The sequence below is a fragment of the Clinocottus analis genome, unplaced genomic scaffold (assembly GCF_023055335.1).
Source record: "Clinocottus analis isolate CAN_PGR_092001 unplaced genomic scaffold, fCliAna1.0.p SCAF_13, whole genome shotgun sequence".
Classification (NCBI taxonomy): domain Eukaryota; kingdom Metazoa; phylum Chordata; class Actinopteri; order Perciformes; family Cottidae; genus Clinocottus; species Clinocottus analis.
Genome location: NW_027175854.1, coordinates 15,840,001 through 15,863,588, shown reverse-complemented (window position 1 = coordinate 15,863,588; position 23,588 = coordinate 15,840,001). Strand labels below are relative to the sequence as shown.

Here is a 23,588-nt window from a genome sequence, read left to right as displayed (position 1 = left end):
TGTGTGTAGATAACTTTCCTCACGTCAGGGCGGTTTGTCCTCAGTAGTCGGAGGCAGACAAAAGAGCGCCGCACTCACGCCGAAGAGACAAACAGAGTGTTTGCAGGTGCCCGATTTGTTTTGCTTCTCTATCTGATGAAAGAGTTGCTTTGAAGTCTGTCCTCTGTGTCATTCAGTTAAGCAAAAACACACACACACACACACACGCACGCCAACACACTCCTCCGCCTTGATCTCTGTGGCTTAAGTGCGAGCTCCCTCCTCGCAAAAAAAGCTTCTTTCTTTTTTTTACACGCTGCACATGAACGCAGCGACTCGCAGACGGAGGCGAGCGGAGGTCGTTCACCAGATGAAGAACGAGGCCGCCGTCGAGGGCGACGATGCACGCTTTGATTTCTCGCGGTCGGGGAGGGAGGAGGGAGTTGAAAGAAGTTGCGGTCGTGCTTTGTTCAGTCCCCGGACTTGTGGCTGCGTGTCTGTGTGTGTCCTCTGGGGGCTTTCATGTGGATCAGCTCAGCAGGATTCATGATGACTGTTGTAAGTTAATCAATAGGAAGCAAGAGAATGTTCTTCTGCCGCTTTGCATTCACATCGTAGGCCGTGATGTGCTTTTCATATGAAAGTAATACTTGATGCAACAAGTTCCTCTGGAAAAGCTCCAGTTAGTGTTTAGAGGCAGAGATGGGATACAAATAGTCGGTTTTCTTCAGTGCGTAACATGAGAATTGGTGTGTTTCCGTTTCCTCAGAGTGAGAGATTACTTCATGGAGTTTACTTGTATGTTTAATCTATTAAAAAAGTTGTTTTAAATTAGAATGTAGTGAAATCACGATACTGCTCAAAGCAAAGTGCAAACAATAAAGAACAGACGCATTTTTACGATTCTCCCGAAACTCCATCTCTCGCTATTGCAATATTTACACGAGTATCGAATCACACAAACACGATGAGACCATATTATTCAAACTGCCCGCCTCTCAGTATGTGTTTGTCCGTGTGTGTGTGTGTGTGTTTCCTCTGAATCCTTGCAATAAGACTCTCCTCTCAAGTAAACACTCCGATGAGCCCGGAGCGATACGGATGATGCGATATCGCTGAAATGTGTCTCGTTGGAGACGCCGTCTAAAAAGTTTTTTTTTTTTTGTTTCTCTCCAACGAGCTGCACGGCAGATTATCGTAAAGGAAGTTGCCGTCGCCTCTCTCTCTCTCGCTCTCTCTCTCTGTGTGTGTGTGTGTGTGTGTGTGTGTGTGTGTGTGTGTGTGTGTGTGTGTGTGTGTGTGTGTACACACTGTCACTGGGACGGATCAGGTGGCAGCTGCGTGAGCTCATGTGTTTATTGTTTTCTCAGCATGTGTGCGCACGTCAGCGCGTCATTATCTGTGATGGAAAGACTTGTATCAGCGTGGTTTAACCCCCCTACACACACACACACACACACACACACACACACACACACACACACACACACACACACACACACACACACACTTTGGAGCCGTTTCCCCTTCTTTTGCAGAGGTCGGTGACATTGTCTTTGTCTGTTCTCACTTCTTCTGCCGCTCGATGCAATCAAACTCTTTGTCCTGTGAAAAGTGGAATACTGCCTTTTTGTGCCAAAAAAGACTTTATAATCTGTCTTTCTCTTCATCTGCAGTCTTCGTATCAAACATAACATCTTTTTAAAATTGTAAAGGACTTTGCCCGAGCGCGTAGAAAAGTTCTCCTGAACTCGAGGGACACTTTGGTGGAGAAGTGGATGAAAGTGGAGCGTCTCTTCTTTCCACCATCATATTATTTTGGACGGGTGTCAGATAGAGAGCGACATCAGGGATTGTTGTGTCTTCATTACCCAAACCAGCGGGTTCGCTCTCTGCCCCGTCTAGTTTTTCTTTCCCATTCATCTAAATCTATTCTTTGCTGAATCGTATTTACACTTAAAAGAGCCTAAACACCAGCTGGCAGCTGTTACACAACAGACAGGTGTTCATACGCTCATGGACATTTTGAAAATGTTTTTTTCCAGGCCTTGAAAAAAAAACTACAAATCCCATACAAGTGTAGTAAAAGTTGTGTAAATGTGTTATATTCATGTGTTCATGACGTTCATGTACGCTGAGTTTGAAATAATGAATATGCTCTTAAAAGAAAAAGGCTCAAAATATAAGCAGCACACATACAGACATCTATATAAATGTTTATTATTTTAATCAAACTATTGTCTCTCATTCAGTTGTGTCATTTAAGGTTTACTGTATGCTTTGAATCCTCATTGTTAGTTTAAATACTACATTTGATCACTTTTTACTGTTCACACACAGATTTCACTACATTTCTGCTCATGGAAATTTGGTTAAAAGTCAAAAGAATTTGGTTTAAAATAATGAAAATTTTGTTAAAAGTCATGGAAATGCATTGGTCAGAATGTGCATGAAAGATGCATAAACACACACACACACACACACACATTGCTGCTGCACTTTTAAAGACCTCTATATCCATAACATTTATGTTTCTTTTCGTTCAGTCATTTTTGTCAGTTTAATCTTGCACATTTAATGTTCCGCCTCCCTGACAACTCGCGATGGGAACAAACCAAAAAGTTTCCGAGCTCTTTGGAAAATCTCACTCCGGTGGTCACCGCTAGTTGCCTGGCAACCTCGCATCGATAACGACAATGTGTGCGGCTGAAACAAAAAGCAGATTTTGTGACCGTCGAACCAGAGCCGGGGCTGTCCGCTCCGCCCCTCCCTCTCTTCCTGTTGCCAGTCTCTATGCTAAGCTAAGCTAACCGCCTCCTGGCTCCAGCTTTACGTCGAGCGATCATCCCCCAAAATGTTCAACTGTGTCGTGTAAAAAGGGGAGAGGGGGGGCAAATGACAGGAAAAGGAAGTCGTGAACGCACCGTCAGCAGAGGAAGAAGTGTAACGGCGATGGGAAGACGGCTACGGAAACAACAAAGCAAATGACGTGAACTGGACGGGAGTGATGAGCTCACTGAGGCTCTTAGAGATGCACCCGACTGCAACGCAGTGAGGCGAAGCAACAACCAAACGTGGAAACCGTGAAACATCACAACCGTAAAGAGAGAGAGAGAGAGAGGGAGAGGGAGAGAAAGAGAGAGAGCTGCAGCCAGCAGCTTGCCAGCCAGCAAGTGTTTGAACTCCTCAATAACAACTCAATAATGCATTACCGCTGACAGTTATTGCAGGGAATCGTACTCTCAGTGGGTCATTATCAAGAAACACTTTTGATCTGCGCTACTGCGTCATGCTTAGCTTCTGTCAGGGCTGTTTGTGATGTAGCTGCGTGTGTGTGTGTGTGTGTGTGTGTGTGTGTGTGTGTGTGTGAGGATAGACGTGAGGCGGCTAGATGGGGTGACATGGTCGCGACACTCGGCTTTCCCATTTTGCATCAGTCACATTCGTCTGCACAGGGAGGCTGGAATTAATGATGCGTGTCTCAAAGTGTTAATCTGATTTAAGTATTATCCCCCCCCCCCCCCGCCCCGAACCTCCCCACCAAAAGAAAATAAAAAATGTAAAGTTCAGAACTTAACTTCCTGTTTTCTCTCCAACAGATTAGCCCTTTGATCTGCTTGTGCCCGAGCATCCTCTCTGAGATTAAGAGTCTTGTTTCAGTGAAACAAAGACGCTGCGCTAATCATCACAGGCAACTCGTGTGCTTTGATCATTTTTGCCTTAATTTTCCGAATCAGGCCAAAGGGTCCAAAAGAATATATATATATATATATATATATATATATATATATATATATATATATATATATATATATATATATATATATATATATAAAACGGAGGGGAAGTACCATACGATCCATTTCCTCGGGGATCAGATGATGGGAAGCGGAGACGCGAGGCGGTTGAAGTGAGAGCGCTCCTCCTCATCTCCAGGCTTCACCCGGGATTACGTTCTGTTTTTTTTTTTGTCTCATCTCTTTACGGGCCGTGTCCTTGCCTGCCCCTCCCCCCCCGCCCCCCCACACCTCGGCCCGGTGACGCGGCGCTTCTAAGCACCCGAAAGACTCCAATAACAGGAGGACAGGTGCGGGCTAATCCGCCTTGATCCATCCATATATATATATATATATATATATATATATATATATATATATATATATATATATATATATATATATATATATATATATATATTGCCAGAGCCTGGGAATGATTTGGGGAGGTAAATAGCTGAAGATCACTGCCATCCCGCATCCTGAAAACAGCCTGTCGACATACAGCAGACTGTGTGTGTGTGTGTGTGTGTGTGTGTGTGTGTTGTAGTAGGGAACTGCTGTCATGATCCTGTGTTTCTCCGACGCGCATTTGTTTAGCCGTCGTCCTCCTTGTGTTTCCCAGAAGCTTTAGAAAAACAACATTTGAAAGCGGTCCAGTTCATATTTTTTGGTTGGAATGACAGTTTATGGATCTAACGCCACGATTATGCAACGAGAAAATGAATTAGGAAATGAAAATAAATATAGTGAGAAACACGTCCACGGCTCTTGAAAAGCAATCCTTGAACGACATCAACGATCATGCGGAAATTCATACACACAAGACTTTATTCAGTCTGTGCAATGTGTATTTTTAGCGTGTATGTCGTTCGGTAACTGACACACCGAGCCTGCACCGGCTGCTCGTTTCGTGTGTGTGTGCATGTGTGTGTGTGTGTGTCTGCTCATGTGTGTTTATGAAGGAGGGTATGATCGCAGGCGGCCTGTTGGAGGAATGTTGCTGCCGTGTCGCTTCCTCTGCACAAACACAAACTTCCTTCTTCTGCACCCCGCTCTCCTCTTCCTCCTCTTCCTCCTCCACCGCCACCCTTCTCCTCTGCCTTCCCATAACACTCTGCAGACAAAGGCATGCGTGTGCCAAACTAAACATGAAGCAGAGTCTCTCTCTCTCTCTCTCTCTCTCTCTCTCTCTCTCTCTTTCGAATATAGAATCCCTGCGCTTTTGCAAAAAAAAATCCAGTTGAAAACATCCTCCGTGGCGTCGCTCGATGCTTCCGATATCTGAACTTTAACACCGTTTGAATGAGTCTTGAGTCTCGCACAAAGTTTCTCAGGTTCATTCTGGGCTGTTTATTCTGAACTCCAGGTCTAAAGTCAGGCCGCTGCGATGTTATCGGAGGAGGAGGAGGAGGATGTTTGCAGACCGTTAAGTGATGGTCGACCGTCGTTGAAAGGATTCTCGCTCTCTCCCCTCGGAGACGGGGCAGCACCTCTTTATCGCCCCATCATCTGTGTGCGCTGGGTGAATGGCACATCCCACGAGGTCAAAAGTCCAGGCCTGTCCTCGCAGTTCAGTGTTGACACGTTTAGAGCCTCACACAAGGCCTCTTGTTCTCTCTCACACACACACACACACACACACACACACACCAACACCTGTTTTTAGTCTGACCAATCAAAGCCGTGACCTCCATCTCGTGAAGTCCGATACGTACCCGTCACGAGACGACGCCTCTCCACTAAAGACACGGAAGAAAAATGCATCTTTCTGGCAGATTGAATCGTTGATTGACATTAATTCTATTCCAGAGACAGACGGAGCTTTCTTGTCGTCTTTTTTTCTTCTTCTTTTTCTTCTTATGCGGCACTATCAGCCAGTCAAGACTAGTTCTAGTTGTCTTGTGTTTGAGGAGGAAGGGGGAGGGGAGGACGACAGAAAAGTGATGTGTTTGTGAGGGAGGCAGGATGAGAGGCGGGCTGGACCAATAGAAGATAGTCCTCCAGGTGGAGAGAACACAGTAAACACAACTTGACAGCCTGTGATGTGTGTGTGTGTGTGTGTGTGTGTGTGTGTGTGTGTGTGTGTGTGTGTGTGTGTGTGTGTGTGTGTGTGTGTGAGAGTTCTCCTCTGATTTTCCCTCCTGTCACAAAACAAGTGCTCTTTTCTCAGCACTCGGCGTTGTATGGACACGCTGAACCGCTGACACATGCCGCCGCTGATGACCTGCACTCAAACTCTCATTAGCTGCATGACGCACATGTTGGATTGTTTCTTTCATAACACTCTTTTTTGAAGCGGCTGCAAAGAAACGTACCGGGGTTAACAGTGTCCCGATTCTCCCATTTGAACCTTTTACATCGTATCACTTCATTCAAGTTGATAAACTAAGCAATTTGGATGAAGTAGCTCATGACAATTTCTTTCTTTCAATGATTTTGTTTGATGTTTTTGTCCTCATCCTCCATGTTGAACCGACTATAACAGTTATATATGAATGGATGTTGTGCAACCTCTCATTCTTACCATTTTACTTTCACTTTAAACAAGCCACACTTGTCGAATGTCTGAGTGTCGCCCCGAAGAAAGATTATGTACAACACGGCAGCTAGCGACACATCGACAACCAATGCCCTGGGCATCAACATGTCATATGAATAGAAGCAACAGCGATGCGAGTGTACGTCGACACGCAATAGACGGTGGACATCTTTTCTGTGGCGAAGAGATTCCCGCGACACGAGTCAGGAAGTCGTAGTCCACGGCGGCGGCGTGGCGCGGAGACGCTGGAGGTTCTTTTCAAGTCGCTATCATGTGCGGGCAGATTAAATGCCCCCCGTGCAGCATCGACAACCCGCTTACAACCACCTTTTTTGTGAATTTCATCACAGAGCCACTGGGCTCAGCCGGCTCCGAGAGCGATAAGAAGAAATAAAAAAAAAAGGTCATACGGCACGTCGATCCAGGCAAAATAACATGTAAAAGTTAACCGTCGCTATTTTTAATATACGAGTACAGCAAAACTAAGTTGTTATGCAAAATGTTCATGCCCCAGCCCTGTAACATCCTGTGCTGGAGAAGTCTGAGAGGAAGGGAAGGTTCGCTGGCTCTGGTCACTGGATGGAGCCTCACAGGGAAGGACGAAGGAAATATGAAATCTGACCTACAAGACTGAATGTTAATAGAAGGAAGGAGAGAGTTTTGGATGCGATAGAACGACGGGTGGAGGGTTGAATGGAGTTAGTGGTGGGTGATTGGGTTTATGGGTGGATGGATGAATGGATTGGTTGGTGGATGGATTGGTGGATGGATGGGTGGTTAAATAGATTGATTGATGGATGAATGGAGGTGTGGACAAATGGATGGATGGGTGAATAGATTGGTGGATGGATGGAAGGTTGAATAGATTGATTGAGGGTTGAACAGATAGATTGATGGGTGGATGAGTGGACAGATGGTTGAGTGGATGGTTGAATAGATTGGTGGATGGATGGTAAAATGATTGATGGATGGATAGCAACAAGCTGCCGGAGCGTGGATGTTTTCCCTAAAAGTCACAGTATAACTGATTGTCAATGGAAGGAAGGAAGAGCTTTGGGTGTGATGGAGCAATAGATGGGTGAGTGGATTGACAAGTAGCAGGAGATATCTCCCCAAAAAAACCTCCAAACTATTCCTTCCACTCTCCCTTATTCATTTTGGTTCATCTTCTATTGAATGTTCACAAAGAGATATTTCCCCCTACCCCGGCTGCACCGCCTCTATCTCTGACGGCCAGACCCGCGACACACACTCTCTCCCGTGCACACGGGTAACGCAGGTGACTTTTATCTCTGCAGTCTGTGCGGCTTTTCGGTCCCCCGGGGCTCTCGCCGGCATTTTCAGGGCCCCATTAAACAACTGTGAGTTAGCCTAGAGGTGAGTGGAATCGAGGCAGAGCGATTGCTCTGTTTGTGGGCATATGATGATGGAGGAGGAAGAGGAGGAGGCGGTGTGACTTTTAGTGCAAGGAGGAGGCAAAAGACAGATGAGGATTTGATTTAATCTAGGCGATGATGTAGCGACGATACGGCGAGAACGTTTTGGATACGGAGGTCTGAAGATAACGATAACCCGAGTGCACAAAAAAGTGGGTTCGTGAAGGAGAACGCGAACTCTGTGGCCTCGATAGGGAAGAGAACGCGGACGATAAGGAAAACAAAGAAAGACGATGCCGCGCGGGGAAAAAGATCGGAAATGCAATCGATACGAAACCAGACGTGGGAGTTTTTTGACGCCGTTTTGACCAACAGCCGATGCCCTCTGGCCCTTCGATTGGCTCGCTCAGACGCTCCCCCATGCAACGGAAATAGCCTCGTCAACAGCAGCTAGACGCCCCCCGTCCCGCCGTCCCGTCCCGTCCCCCAGTCCCTCGTCCCCTCTGAATGCTGTTTAGAAACCATTTAGAAAGTGTTAACAACCTGAAACCAGACGCCACATGCCGCGGCTAAACGGCTCTTTTGATGATTTACTTCAGTTTCGGAAGTTGCGTTTTTTTAATGGAGGTTTTATTGGGCGCGAGTGTAAACGTTTACCGTTTGCCGTTGGGGGGTTTGGGGGGAGGAAGAGGAGGAGGAGGGGTGAGGGGGGTTAGCGAGTCGGCGACATGCGGGCGCGTTACGGCGCGGCGGGATTTTCCATGCATCCGTAAAGATGCATTACACACAGATGGTGACAACATGTGGAAGCGAAAAACACTGCAATTTCACACAGCAATTAGTTCACAGCTAAGTGTCTGTGTGTGTCTGTGTGTGCGTGTGCGTGTATGTCTGTCAGCCAGCTGTGTACAAGCGGGGATATTTCCTTTAAGGAATTAGGAAGACTCGAGGGGTGAATCCACCGAAGTCGAGCGCAGAAAATAATTTAGTGACATTCACACTGCTGATCAATGTTCACCATTACCTCGTTTACTTTCTTCTTTTTTTTTCTCGTATTCTAAAAGATTAAATACACTTGTTGTCATGGCAGCAGACACTTCAATGCCACCGCATTTCGGAAGCGAGACGGCTTTTTATTAAAACGCCGCGCCGTGATAATGGGAAGGGAGCCGGTTTTCCCCCCACGCGTTCGTTTCGCCGTTTTTTTTTAGCCGCGGAACATTTCATTCAGAGCGTGCCGCTCGCTCGCTGAGACGTTTCAAGGTGCACAAGTACAGATTTAGATGTTGGAGAAAGGTCCCACGTGCCTCGAGTCCAAATCAGAAGAAGAAGGTTTCCACAGTGTCCGATCTTAAACGGCGACGGTGAAGGAGTTGTGTAATTTCCTCCCTTTCCTCACATAAAGGATGTTCTAGTGCGCTCGAGGAGATAAGGCCACGTACCGAAGCTCCTCTCCTTTCCTTTGCTCTCGGCTCTCTTATCGCGGTCGCCACTTAGATACTTCCAGATCTTTTCACTCCGTTAGGAACCTTCCTGAGCGAAGAGAAAGTAAAACCGTTCCATCACAGACTTGGATTTAAATCCGGCTGAAAATTGAAGATTCAACACTTGGCTTGCAGACTTGACAACCTGCAAATTTGATTTAAGAACTAATAAATGGGATTATTTAAGTGTGTGTGTGTGTGTGTGTGTGTGTGTGTGTGTGTGTTATTATGTAAGGCATCCCAATGCAAATGTCTAACGATCCAATACGTAAGCTTGCAACGGTCACTTCTAATATATAAATACATTTTACAATAATAATTTAACAAACAAAAATATATTTATATAAATAACTACAATTATTTATATTTAAAATAATAATATATATAAATACACATATATTTTTTAATTTAAATATATATATATATAAAGAAACGTTTGTATGATTATAAAGGTCAAGCTTGTGATGCGTTCATGAACACAAACTAACTGGACATGAGACTTGAGACTGGCTGCCAGACTGGATACTGGACTCGGGCCGCTCCTCACCATCACACCGACTCTCCTCCCTCACCTCCACAGTGCGAGTCACCGCTCAGGGGGACAGATGGCTCCGAGGGTTTTCAATCACAACGATTTGATATATTTTTTTGCGACCAAGGACGTCTGCTCCGTACTGTATCCGTCGCGCTTCGTCTGCTGTTTGTTGTCGCCGACTTGCGTTCATGTTTACGTTAGGCTGAGAGTCGTAGGGGGTCGATACGCCGGCTTGTGATCGACACAGCAGGAAGTTCTCTCCCACCATTCATTCTGCAATTACAGCGCTAACTCTGAACAGCAGACCGCTAATTTAGCACCGCTCAGCTCGACAGACGTGTGTGTGTGTGTGTGTGTGTCCTATTAGAGACGCTCCAGACGCTAAATGTCATCTGACTTTCCACACAAAGTTTAGTGCCTCCAATGATTAGTTTGTAGTATCATAGTAAACACTCCTTAACCATGGTGAGTGTGTGTGTGTGTGTATATATATATATATATATATATATATATATATATATATATATATATATATATATATATATATATATATATATTAGAGAGATTCATCCTTATTAGAGCAACACTGCCACTAATTTAGATACAATGTTGCAGACAGTCAAAGATCTCATTTATTAATGAAACCTGGACTCAGTGATGCAACGACTCAGTGTGTACTAGTGAAACACACTTTCTTTTTTCTGCATGTTTTATGCCTGTCTTTTAACATACGTTTGTCTCTGTTCACCTATCCGGCATCTTCCCTTGTGAGAAACTCAACGGTGTTGTGCTAGAATGTCTCGTACCGGAGGCACACAACGATTGCGAGCCAAACAACTTCCCTTTCACCGTTCAGGGTTTCACAAAGTTTTTGTTTGCTAGCATTTGAGTGTGTCGGCTACCTGGAGTCTGTGGAGACACGCACGCTCAACATTCCTCCAGGACGTGTCCAGATTTGCTGCTTTTTGCACTTATTCATGCACCGTCCTCAACGCCAGAACTCTTCAGCAAGTCATTCCTGTGTGTGTGTGTGTGTGTGTGTTAAGAGATCAGTAAAAGGGGAAATCAGAAATGGAAAGCAAGCGTGTTTTTTCACATGTTCCTATACGACATTTCATCTGAAGTGCCCACACACACACATTAGATGCTTTAAACATCCGGCTCAGGTTTGGGATCAGAAAGTCTATGGACCGACCCAAAGCTCCACACCCTCACTCAGCACTCAGTCAGTGTCTTTGGTTCAGTTTTTTTTCTTTTGAGAGATCCGAGCTAGCCGTTTCCGCCCTCGCTTACAGTCTTAACGCGAAGCTAAACCCGGCGAAGCTAAGCTAATTGCCTTGACTGGTATTGGTCTTGTCCTTCAACCCAAAGCTTTACAGATGCGTCTGTGTTTTCGCAGAGTCTCCTCCGGAGAGGACGGGACGCCGCCGCAGCATGCCGGGCAGCTCCTCTGACAAGAACACGCCCACTATGGAGGCCACGCCCACTGCTGCCACGCCTTTCAGAGTCACCGTGAGTACTGTGAGTTTGTTTCCATGCCGTGTGTCTCTGTGTGTGCGTGTGTGTGTGTGTCTCTGTGTGTGTGTGTGTGTGTGTGTGTGTTCTGCTCCTCTTTGTCTCCGGGGGATCGGTCTGGTCTCCAGATGGACGCGTGCCAATCTGAAACTCATTTACTTCAAATGTTGGAACGGGGCCTTTGATGTTCGTCGTCGACGTGTCTTCCAGCACGCCGTCCTTTACTTCTTTACACCCGGTGTGATTTTTTTCCGTTGCATCTCACGCTGAATAAGTTTAACATGCTTCATGTGAGCCGACACACACACTCGCACGCAAACTGTCTCTCTTCCTCTTGAAAAACACACACACACTTACACACTCACTCATACAAACACACACATAGACCTATATACAGACACACGTACACACATACACACATCGACACATACACACACACATAAACTTATACACACACGCACCTATACACATAGACACCCACAGACACACTTACAACCATACACACACCGATACATCCACCTATACACACACACACACATCAACCTATACATACATACACACACACACCTATACACACTCGGACTTATACACACACACCCACACAAACACCTACGCGCACTCACAACTATACACACACACACACACACACACACACACACACACACACACACACACACACACACACACCAATTGTCTGTCATCTTTACCTTAATTCCTCTCCGGTACACTTTCTGCCATCTTTAATTTAATAGACAAACAGCCGGTTAATGAAGCCCAAAAATTCCGCTATGAGTCATCACTTTCAAGCTAATTAGCACTTAGCAGTGCATATTGGCATTTAATAAGTAATGAGTGGGGGAGGCGACGACCTGGAGGTGAACTGTAAACAGTCGGCGTGAGGCCGGCGGTACCAGAGCGCAGACTCACGCTAACGCTAACGCTAACGTTCAGCGCTCGTGTTTGGCCTTTCAGGCTCAATAAAAGCCCGCGGTGAGTACAGAATACGACAACTGGAGCCGCTGCTGCCGCGCCTGCAGAGCGACAACAAAGCGTCTCATGAAACCGCTTTCACTTTATTGAGGAGTTGATCAAAATCACCGCAGCTTGATGAACTCTCGTCTGCGCGTATAAAGAAGAGGAAATGAAGTTTGTGTGTGTGTGTTTCTTCTGTCTCATGAATGTGAATTGAGTCATTGAGCCGTGTTATTTTGACGTGACCGGGAATCAACGAGTGGATATAGAGAGGAAATATATAAAGAAAAGAAAGGAAGACGCTAGGAGACAGGACGGGTCAGATGGAGGGGCTAAATATTGATTAAGTGTCTGTTACTCAGCTCTTTGTACTCTCCGGAGAGGAAAAAAAAGCTCTGCAGCAAAGTCATCCTGTCTCCATCACATGACTACTTATCTCACTTCTGTGGGCTTATTGCTCAGAAGCACAAAGAAATCATGTCTCACCCACTATCCCATCACGCTGCCCCCTTCTGGACTTTGACGGTACAGCACAGGCAACTAAGTTCCCCCCATAAGCAACTTTTAAAGTAAACAAAATATGATTTTGCTCCAAATTGCATTGCTTCAACATCATCATATATCTGCTGATAGTTCAAATGGATGCGTTGGATTAGAAAACCGTGGCAAGTAGTCGCGGAAAGGACGTGCAAGGCGGGCGGCGGGTTGTCCGTCTTCTCTCCGACCTTCTCTCCGGCGTCTCCCACTTTTAGAAAACGTCAAAAAGCGCCGCTCACTGTTCTCCCTCCAGTGAAAAGAGCTGTGGTGACATCTAAAGTACCACTCCTAGGCCTTGAGCTAAATCTGTCAAAATGTTTTTTTCTCTCATGTTCTTTTGCAGAGACTGGGTTCACTGTCTGCACACACAAATGGATGCTGCATACACACACACACACACACACACACACACGTAAGCACATCTTCCAGTGTTTTGGCTAAAAACAATTTCTCCCCAGCAGGCGTGCAAGAAAGCTAAAAAATCTCTCCAAAGCCTAATCTTCCACAGCCAATTTTTCAGAAAATACCGGAAAAGAGCGCATACATTAAATGCAAAAGTTGCAACTCGGTGGCTCCTCTTATTCGCTACTTGTTTAAAAGGAGCAGACAAAACAAACCTTATCTAAGTCGGTCACGTCCCCCCCGCCCACCCTCTCCACCCCTCCGTCCTGCTGATTGCTCTCGCTGGCTGGATTGATTCTCAATTGTGACTCAGCTCCTTATCCAATCTCTCCCTCTCCCACCACCGCTCCTCTCCGATAATAGCAGGGGGTCTAATTGGACAGGTATGTCTCTTGTTTTCATCAGGTTGGGCTCGAGGAGGACAAGAGAGGTGGATGTGGAAGCAGGGAACACCCTGCTGATTGTCCGGGCACTGATTCTATCAGCACACCCCATTAGGGGAGCCGGGAATCGCCGAGCCGAGGGAATAGAAATTAACTTGCATTTGCTTTAATTTTCATGAAAAAAAAAAAAGAAAGAAAAAAGCCCCCGCGATGAAATTGAGCTGTCCTCTCCGTGGTGATTTAATGGGCTCGGACAGGCTGAGATTACTATCAGGTATGCAGACCCCGTGTGCACTCTCAGACACACGTTGCAAAGGGAAAAAAAACGCACATTTGCACTGTAAACAAGGGCGCGTAGTAAACACGGACAAACGCGTCTTCTTCTACAAGCCTCAGACGCCCTTTGGTAGGCCGGTACAACGCCGGTCTTTCCCCCTCCCCCCACGGGGATGCGCGTTGAATCAGATTAATCCGTCCCCCTTCCCGCTAATTAGCTGTCAGCCGTAGAAATGCGGAATAATTAAAGAGCTCATTGAAATTCTCGCGGAGGGGATCGTGTGACGCCGCGATGACAGGTGGCGCCGGCCGTAATGGCCTTATCGTGTTTTCTCCGCGTGTAAGTGTGCGTTTGCAACACGGAAACCGAGACGTTTACGGCAGACCGATGACACGCAGGAGCCAAACAGGGATTAATGAATTAATAATGAATTAATGGCGGGATCTCGACACGACGCTGTTTATGGCCCTGTGTTGAGTCGTTGATCTTTCATAGGTGTCATGCAACCAAGCGGTATTAAAGTGTATTCTCATGAATCAATTTAGCCGTCTCTTTACCGCACGATGGAGCAATGAAGCGTCTCATGAGGTGTCGGCGAGCATCGTCATCACCGGCCACGTCGGCTTTGTGTTTCAGGTTTCTACCCGGATCGTCTCAAAATGCTTGAATGATGAAAAACACGTTACTTTGCTCACAACTGTCTCTCTGAATGTATGTATCTGCTTCTGCTCAGGCGGAGGTTGCATACAGGAGCATTTTAAAGTAAAACGCAGTAATCAAAGAGGTGAGATAACTCTGTTTGTGCTCCAGTGGAACTCCAGAGACCCAAAATGTGTGTGCACAAGCACCAAAAAGAAGTGTGTTTTCATGCCTTGTTCCCGTTTGCAGGGTTCATACGGACATGGAAAAACCCGTCCATGGTTATTTACAGGCCTGGAAAAGTAATGTAAAAAATGTAATCCCCAAAAGTGTAGTAAAAGTCCTGTAAATGTCTTGTATTCATGTGTTCATGACGTTCATTTACACTGAGTTTGAAATGATGAATATGCTTTTAAAAGAAAGAGGCTCAAAATATAAGCAGCATACATGCAGGCATCTATATAAATGTTTATTCTTTAAACCAAACTATTGTCTCTAATTCATTTGTGTCATTTAAGGTTTACTGTATGCTTTGAATCCTCATTTTTAGTTTAAATACTACATTTTATCACTTTTTACTGTTTACTCACAATTTCACTCAATATTTGCTTATGGAAATTGGGTTTAAAGTCATAAAAATGTGGTATAAAGTCATGGCAATTTGGTTTAAAGTCATGGAAAAGTTGGTTCAAAGTCATGGAAATCATTTGTCAAGACGTGTATGAACCCTGCTTTTGAGAACTGATCACATACAGCAAGACCATCTGGAAAAAGGTTGCACAATATATATATAAATATATTTATTTTTTCCCCTTCCGCTCTACGTACACGTGCCGTGTCGCTGATCAGAATGAAACCCACCGGGAGGAACCAGACTAATCTCGCTGTATTTGACCGTCTCTTGTTTCGGCTCCGGCTCGACGCTCCACTGAGCGCCGATCCACCGGCGACCTTGTCGCTCATTTGCTGCACTTTTCTCCTCTCCCCCGCCCCCCATTTAGTTTCATTCTATTGCTTTTTCTATCAACTCATGCTCTGCCACCCACACATTGTGCTGCACTTTTCCCATTTGTCCCGCTCCTAGAGCTCATCCCTCTCTGGCGAGCAATCGCTGTCATTTTTTATTTATTTACTCTTGACTAGTCTCACCTCCATATCTGTCTCCTCCTCTATTTCACCATATGTCTCCTTGATTTTATACACACCCATACACACTCACACCTATACACGCACACACAAACACACATATTCAGATGTAGACACACAAACACACACAGCAGTTCTTAGTATGTCATCTTTCACCCATACACCTCTACACATATAGACACACATACACACACTCACACCTTTACACACAGAGACATGCAGATACCCCACACAAACACACACATAGACACACATCCATCCACTTATACACCTATACACATAGACACGCGCGCACACACACACACACACACACACACACACACACACACACACACACACACACACACACACACACACACACACATACAGGAAATTGGAGCGTTCAGGAGGCGTCTTATCTCACCTGGTTTAACACCGAAACCCTAATGCAAATGCACACATTGTCTATATATCTATCTATATATATATATATATATATATATATATATATATATATATATATATATATATATATATATATATATATATCTATCTATCTATCTATATATATCTATATATATCTATATCTCCTAATCATCTCATATGAGCTCGCGGTCGAGGCAAATTAAATGCCAACACTTTTGTGGCGCTCAGTGTCTCCCAGGGGTTTAATCTGGTGTTAGTATCGGCATCAGTCATCCTCACTGACTGATTGTAAGTGAGGAAAAGGGCCGTTAATATCTGCCGACCTTTTAACCCTTTGCAATAACTCTGCGAGTGGCTCCGACAGGCCGACTGAATTAGAGAGCGGTGCTTCATAACGCCGCCGCACCGGAGAGCGTGTGCAAAAAAAATAATCCGAGCAATCATCGGCGTGGTTTTATCTTCCTCTCTCGCTCTCTTTTCCCTTCATCCCTCCGTTCTCCAGAGTCCATCCATCAGGGCGAGCGGAGAAGTAAAAACAGAACAAGCAGCCAACTGATCAATCCGCCTCGCCCACAGGGGACGGGTTTCTCTCCACCGGCTTTATTTCCGCGGATGGAAGAGCTGGAGAAATAAAAAAATAAACATTTTTAAAAAAAGCAAGAAGAGAGAGAAGCTTTTTTTTAATTTGTCATCTGTGAATATGTGCCAACAGCAGCCGGCACCGAAGCCTATCTGTGGGGCCTGCAGGGAGGAGGCGTGGAATTACTATAAATCCTGGAGGTGATTGTGAACGATACCCAGCAATGAGGAAAGGTGTGTGTGTGTGTGTGTCACCGCTTGCGTATGCAGAGCGCGTGTGGGTGTCATTTTACTGCAGCGCCATCACCACCGTCAGAAAGAAAGTCAGGAATCCGCTGCCTCTCCTCTCCTCGAGTCTGAGGAGGGGGGGTGCAAATCGAGAAGACGACTGCACAGCCTGACTCATGTTTGTCTTTGTTCACAACGCCGCCTAATGCTAATCTAACCACATGCCCACACGCTCACACGCTCACACACACACACACACACACACACACACACACACACACACACACACACACACACACACAGCGGCGGCTTGAAGCGAGGGAAAGAATGGAGGGAGCGTCATGTGGTGGTTTCACACCAACAGCAGTGACTCAGCCATCCTCATTTTATTTAGCTAAAAGCCCCCGAAACAGAACCGAGTCCAGCGGTGGCGCAGGTAGCGACGATGTCATGCTAGTAACTCAGTTACTAGCAGACTTGGCGGTCATGCTAGTAACCGAGTTAGTAGCAGACTCGGCGGTGCAGCTAGTAACAGTTACTAGCATACTCGGTGTCATGCTACTAACTCGGTTACGAGCAGACTCAGCAGTCATGCTAGTAACCAAGTTAGTAGCAAACTCAGTGTCATGCTAGTACTCTGCGTCATGCTAGTATCTGAGTTACTTGCAGACTCATGTCATGCTAGTAACCGAGTCAGTAGCAGACTCGGCGGTCATGCTAGTAACTTGGTTACTAGCAGACTCTGCGGTCATGCTAGTAACAGAGTTAGTAGCATACTCAGTTGTCATGCTAGTAACTCGGTTACTAGCAGACTCGGCACTCATGCTATTAACCAAGTTAGTAGCATACTCAGTGTCATGCTAGTAACTCGGTTACTAGCAGACTCGCCAGTCGTGCTATTAACCAAGTTAGTAGCAGACTCGGAGGTCATTCTAGTAACCTAGTTACCAGCATGACCACCAAGTCCCATCTCCTCAGTATGCACACGTCATTTCTGAATCCAAATGAACGTCTTTTTGTCGTGTTTCTAGGCCTTAAACTTGCACAGGGTCCTCCCACGTAGCAGAAGCTGTGCCCCATTTTTCAGTCTTCACTATCTGCTAATTTGCATTCACTCGTTTTCAAAGTACACCTGTTTTCATTCCTTCTTCTCCAGTCCAGTATATCAGTGTCCTCGACCCGCCTCCCGCCTCGGTACAGCATCTCTTCTTTAGACTTTCCCGTCCTGGGAAATTCCCTCGTTTATCCAAACTCCATATTCAAGGTATTACCTGTTTTTGAGTTATTTTCTCACACTTTTCCGGGCGCTCCCTCCGGCAGCCGCAGAAGAACAACTGTAGCGCTCCTGAACTTCACGTGTAGGACGTTGTCGAGGTTTTTAAACACTACTACTCTTAAGTTGTATTTTCCGCTCAGCAGCCGCGAGCAGCTCCTCGACATCCAGCATCAACGAGCACGCTGCGTGAATACCGACTGCCTTCTTATCATTTGTTTGGCTGGTGTGAAACTCTAAAAAAAAAAAAAGAAGAAAAAAAATAGGAACGCGGTGGCATTGAAGTCGGGGCTGCTATTGTTTCGGGGGTCACGCGCTAATGGAGCGGAGACGAGCCGGCGACACACACACACACACACGCCGACATTAGCCGAGTCTTTGTCTCTCCGAGCCCCGGAGAGCTTCGCAGATGACAGGCGCTGTTCGTCAGGATGCTGGATGGCTGCTCTGTGATCAGCTGGCAGGCTGTCTGGAAGTCGCTCTCTAATTATCCTTCTTCCACATTGTTGGACCCCGGGGGGCGACCCCGTTCACGCTGTAGGTGGTAATTATACAGGTGTGTTAATGGCCTGACTGGGACTGAGGGAGGTTGTTTTCACAGGCGCGTGTGTGTGTGTGGGTCCTCATCGTCTCGCACGTCTTGAGGTCGCCACATTGTTCCTGGGCTATTGTTCGGCACCGTGAATCAGCTGATTGGATTAAACCGCTACACCTGAGCCCCCGAAGGATGCCGGGGTTCTTTTTTTGGCGCTCGACTCCTCCGATACGTTCTTTTCATCCAAATATGTCCTTTTACAGATTTTTGGGGTGAATTCCAACAACCTGTCCCCCCCTCCACCCCCTCAGCCCCCTCCACACACACACACAAAGAGCTGGAAAACAATATTTATTTGTCTTCCTTTCTTTCTTGCAGCAGACTGCCATTTCTGCACCAGGTCTCGTTTGTTCACATCCTCCCTGCTCTTTAATGCCAGCCAACAGTTGCCATGGAGACAGTGAGGTTGCTTGGGGGGGTTGGGGTGCGATTGCAGATGTTGGAAGAAGTAAACACACAGACTCAGACAAAGAGAGGAGCGACACAAAAAACAAAAAAAAAACAAAGGGGGCGTATCCGTCAAATCAATTGCCGACGTATTTACCGCTGCCGGTAATCGATCTCTTAGTTTCTTTACGTAAACATGACCCGACCTGCTCGTTAAATCTGCGCTCTCTGAGATTCAAGGGACATTTTGTCTTTGACCTTGTCCTCTATCCTGTGTACTTACTCGTGTGTGTTACGCCATAACGGACGCGCGGCCTCGTCCGCGTTGGAGCGCGAGCGTCTGCGTCCGCAGCGTGAGCTCGACGCGCCACTTCCTGGAGACTTTCCCTCCTCAAAGTAGCAGAGAACACAGTCTCACGGTCTCTCTCTTTCTCTTTCTCTCTCTCCATCCATCAGGGCTTCCTCAGTCGCCGGCTGAAGGGTTCGATAAAGCGCACCAAGAGTCAACCCAAACTCGACCGCAACTCCAGCTTCCGGCACATCCTCCCCGGCTTCAGGAGCGTCGACAATGACAGGTGGGTGTTTCTTGTTTTGGTTTGTGTGTTCCTTTCGGCGTTTGTGTGTGTACCGCGGACACGCTTCACGCTTCACGCGCCCTCGCTCACAAGCAGCCGGTCATCCAGGTCGCCGCCGCTGACATCTGTCGGGTTTTGTCGGCTGCATCCCAATCCCGACTCTCCGGCTCGTCGCTTCCAACGCGTCTCGCTCTTTTCTTCGCCGTGATACGTCGGCGATTCTCCTGCCGCGTCGCGCCGTAGCTCCGTAGCATTTAGCTTAATAAATATGCAAAGTTAAGCCGTCGACTACGACTAAAACTAGAGCGTGCAGAGTAACGGTAACGTCAATATTTGCTTGGCCTCCCCGTTGAAAGACGACTCAAGCTACAGGATCATGTTAAGCCCACCTTTCCACCGTGTCCACTGAGGGACTTTGAAGCTTTAGAACAACTTTAAAAGTTAGAAATAGTGACTGCATTCATTCATTCATATCGTGACATAACCCCTGAGATAGTTGCCCCGTGTTTCCCCTCGGTCATCTCCGGCTTCAGAGTCTTGCCTCTCTACAGTCGTCCGCCTCCCAGCGTGCTGGCGTTTTCGATGATGTCGCTTCAGGCTGTGATGATTGCCACTTCCTGACTCCCCCGATTTCCTTCAGGAGTTCCCGCCACTTGGCAAACATTTTGCCCCCTGACCTCCGAAATGACGTCCTGGGGGCCGTAACGCCGCCGATGGTTCCCAGCGCCTCCTCGTCAATGCCGCGACTGCAAAGTGGGCCAAGGTGATTAATTAACGGAGGTGCTTGCTCTTTTTTTTTTGTGAAGAGATGTTCCACAGCTCTCGCTTTTTTAAAAAGGCGGGCGCTCCGAGCTGCTGCTGCTGCCAATCCTCGTACTTTTTTAATGAGGCATTAACGTCACTGTCGAGCTATCGCACGGGGGAACAGCAGCGATTGTTCGGGGTGGAACACGGTGAACTGTTCCCCCGGTGCGGTCGGGACAAAATGAGCTCGTGCACGTTCCTGTTCTTTGTCCCGCTGTTTTCTCATTTTCTTTACCCCACTCCCACCCCATTCTGTTCGGCCGTCTATTTTTCTAACCTCGCTCCCTTCTACCCATTTCAAACTCATCACTCTCCAATTTCATCCTCGCTACACACACACACACACGCACACACACACACACACCTTCATTCCTCTATTTTTCAAACAGTAGTGGTTATTTTCTCCGTAGCCTATCAGCATTGATGAAGCGCCCGGCGGAGAAAGCAAATATCGGACAGGAAATTGGAGCGTTCAGGAGGCGTCTTATCTCACCTGGTTTAACACCGAAACCCTAATGCAAATGCACACATTGTCTATATATATATATATATATAATGATACTTCTCCCTAAACATGTCCTCGTGTAGTAGAAGGAAACTGACGGGAGAGCAGCCTTGGGGCAGAAAACACTGCGGAAGACTTGGGAATTGGCGGAAAAGCGATGACGAGACGGAGGAGGGATGGAGGGAAGAGGAAGGAAAGCCGAGACCCTGACAAACTCCCTGGTGTGCAGATGTGCAGCCTCGGATGTGAGGGATGCGACACGCGCAGAGGAACATTTAGTATTCACTGTACATCTCACACACCAGAGGATTATTTACAATACGGTACATTTACACCAGTTTGATTACTGAACTTAGCGGTAATATGAGTATATGTGTGTGTGTGTGTATATATATATATATATATATATATATATATATATATATATATATATATATATATATATCTCCTCCTCTTGCAGCCGCATATTGATGGCCACATGTTTGCATACATTTCTGTAAAGATCCCACACACACGCACACACTTGCAGAGTCTGTCTCGGGAGAAGCGACCTGCAGATGAGGAGCAGCTGGACTTCTAAAATGAAATATTGATCCGTTTTAATCGGAGGCTCTGAAACACAGCGTGGACGAGCACGACTACCCTGCACACACACATGCACGCGCGCGCACGCACACGCATACTAATTACTGGATTAAGGAAGTACATCTATTCATGTTTAAGTACACTCTTCAGGAAATGATCAGCTTGTTCTTTTCAGGCTCTTCTCGTGGCTGTAACTGCACTGACGGAACAAGGACGCAATCATACGTGTTCATTCTGTTCACGCGTCACAAAGCATCAGGTTTTGCACACGGTGCCACACACTAGCTACTGCGTGTCCCTGGACGTCGCTTGTTGCTCTCTGCGCGTCGTTCTCGTCCCGAAGGCGGTCTGACACCCGGCTCATCTGACCTCTGCCGACCTCTCCTGGAACTCTGCGGACACACCAGTGAATACCTCACTGGATGCAACTGGTTCCTCGATGCTGGGAGCCTCGGTTGGACAGTCAAGCATGCGGAGGGTGGGTTGAACGTTTCAATAAGCAGTGGGCGGGTATGAAAATAATGTTAATCCATCAGTGCAGCAAGGTTTATTTAGAGGACAGTTCACCCCAAAGGCATCTGCATGCTCTGTCTTCAGAGCCTTCCATCAAGCGACATTGTAGCCACTGTTGTTTTTAGTGGCGCTAAAAAATTCATTTGCAAAACTCGATGGCTCACAGCACAGTGTGTGGATGATTGTGATTGTTGTGTCTGTAATTAGACAGATTGAGTGTGTGTGTGTGTGTGTGTGTGTGTGTTTGGGGACTCTCAGCACTGTGTGCACCGGTGGAAAAGTTGCTTCTGTAACTCAGCCGGAAATCTTTTCTCATTTTTTTTTTCCTGTGTGTCCGTCACTCAGACTCTGAACAGCAGATGGAGAAAATGGCCAAAGCAATTTATTACATCCGTTCGCCGCTTCCTGTTTCTGTCCCCGGCCTCGCTCGGCTCAGACAATCTGCTCAGCTTATGCTTTATTTCTGTTTGCATTGCATAGAATATGACACGCTCTATATATTCTGAGATATATATATATATAGAGAGAGAGAGAGAGAGAGAGAGACAGAGAGAGACAGACAGAGACAGAGACAGAGAGATGCATGCTGGGAGAAAGAGATGTATGTATATATGAGCTCTGCTCAAGATTCAAGAGATACAAATCCCCCCATGCCGTCGTTTTTGTTCATAAAGCTCGCACCAATGGGTGCTGTGGTAATTGTTGCAGGTGTGTGTGTGTGTGTGTGGGGGGAAGGTGGGTGGGGGGGTGAGAACAGAGTAGCACAGCGAAGGGAATGAGAGACACATCCATCCATAAATCCAATAAAGTGATGCCATTTAGAGTTATTAAATTCTGTAAACATTCCCCAGGTGGTTTCCGCTGTAATATCCTCCTCTCCGCCTCCTCTTCTCCTCCTCCTCCTCCTCCCGTCTCACTCACTTACTTACTGACATTCACTCCTTTTCTTTTTGCCCTGCCAGCACCCCAATGTCCATTAACCCTTCACGTAACGAGCCTCTGCTTCTCCTCTGTGTCATTTGTCACTTCGCCGCCGTCGTGTTCGCTCCGGTTTCTCTGTTGGGAGCTTCGGGTTCAACAGTGTCGGAGTTGTTTCCGCTCCATTAAACACGCGATCCGGCACTCACAGACTCGTCCCCGGATCCTCTCGCTTCCTCATTTCGTGCCACTGCGCCAACAAACCCTCCCTCCCTTCCTCCTCTCCTCTCCTCTCCCCTTGTTCATATTTGTCATAATTTGTTGACTCCCCACCCCGTTGTCTCTCCTCATCGCGGTGGCTGAAATGTCTCCTTTACCAGCTCTTCTCTGGTTATTCCACCGAGCCCACTTCCCCTGATGCTGAAGGTCACATGCTTGTTGATCACATGTGCACTCATCACACAACAACACATGACCACACACACACACACACACGAGTGATCCACGTTGTCATTCATTGTCGGCACGGCCTTCCCACATGTAGCTCAGTGTTCATCGGGGATGATCGCTCACACGGTGCAGAGAAGGAACGCTCGTAGTCAGAAAAGCTCCGTTACAGATTTGTTTTGTTTTTAGCCAATAAGAGGAAAAACAACAG

The 23,588-nt window shown here is 46.6% G+C and overlaps 1 protein-coding gene across 4 annotated transcripts in view; it reads left to right on the top strand.

Annotated features, from left to right (window-relative positions):
- Positions 1-23,588, top strand: part of LOC137783872 (disabled homolog 2-interacting protein-like) — a 108,419-nt gene that overhangs the window by 32,157 nt on the left and 52,674 nt on the right. For 3 of the 4 annotated variants that reach the window (XM_068574211.1, XM_068574212.1, XM_068574213.1), the window contains exons 2-3: positions 11,092-11,213; positions 19,487-19,605. In XM_068574211.1, coding sequence (XP_068430312.1) covers positions 11,092-11,213; positions 19,487-19,605 — 241 coding nt within the window. The remainder of the gene's footprint in view (positions 1-11,091; positions 11,214-19,486; positions 19,606-23,588) is intronic. The other variant, XM_068574210.1, reaches the window with a different exon arrangement.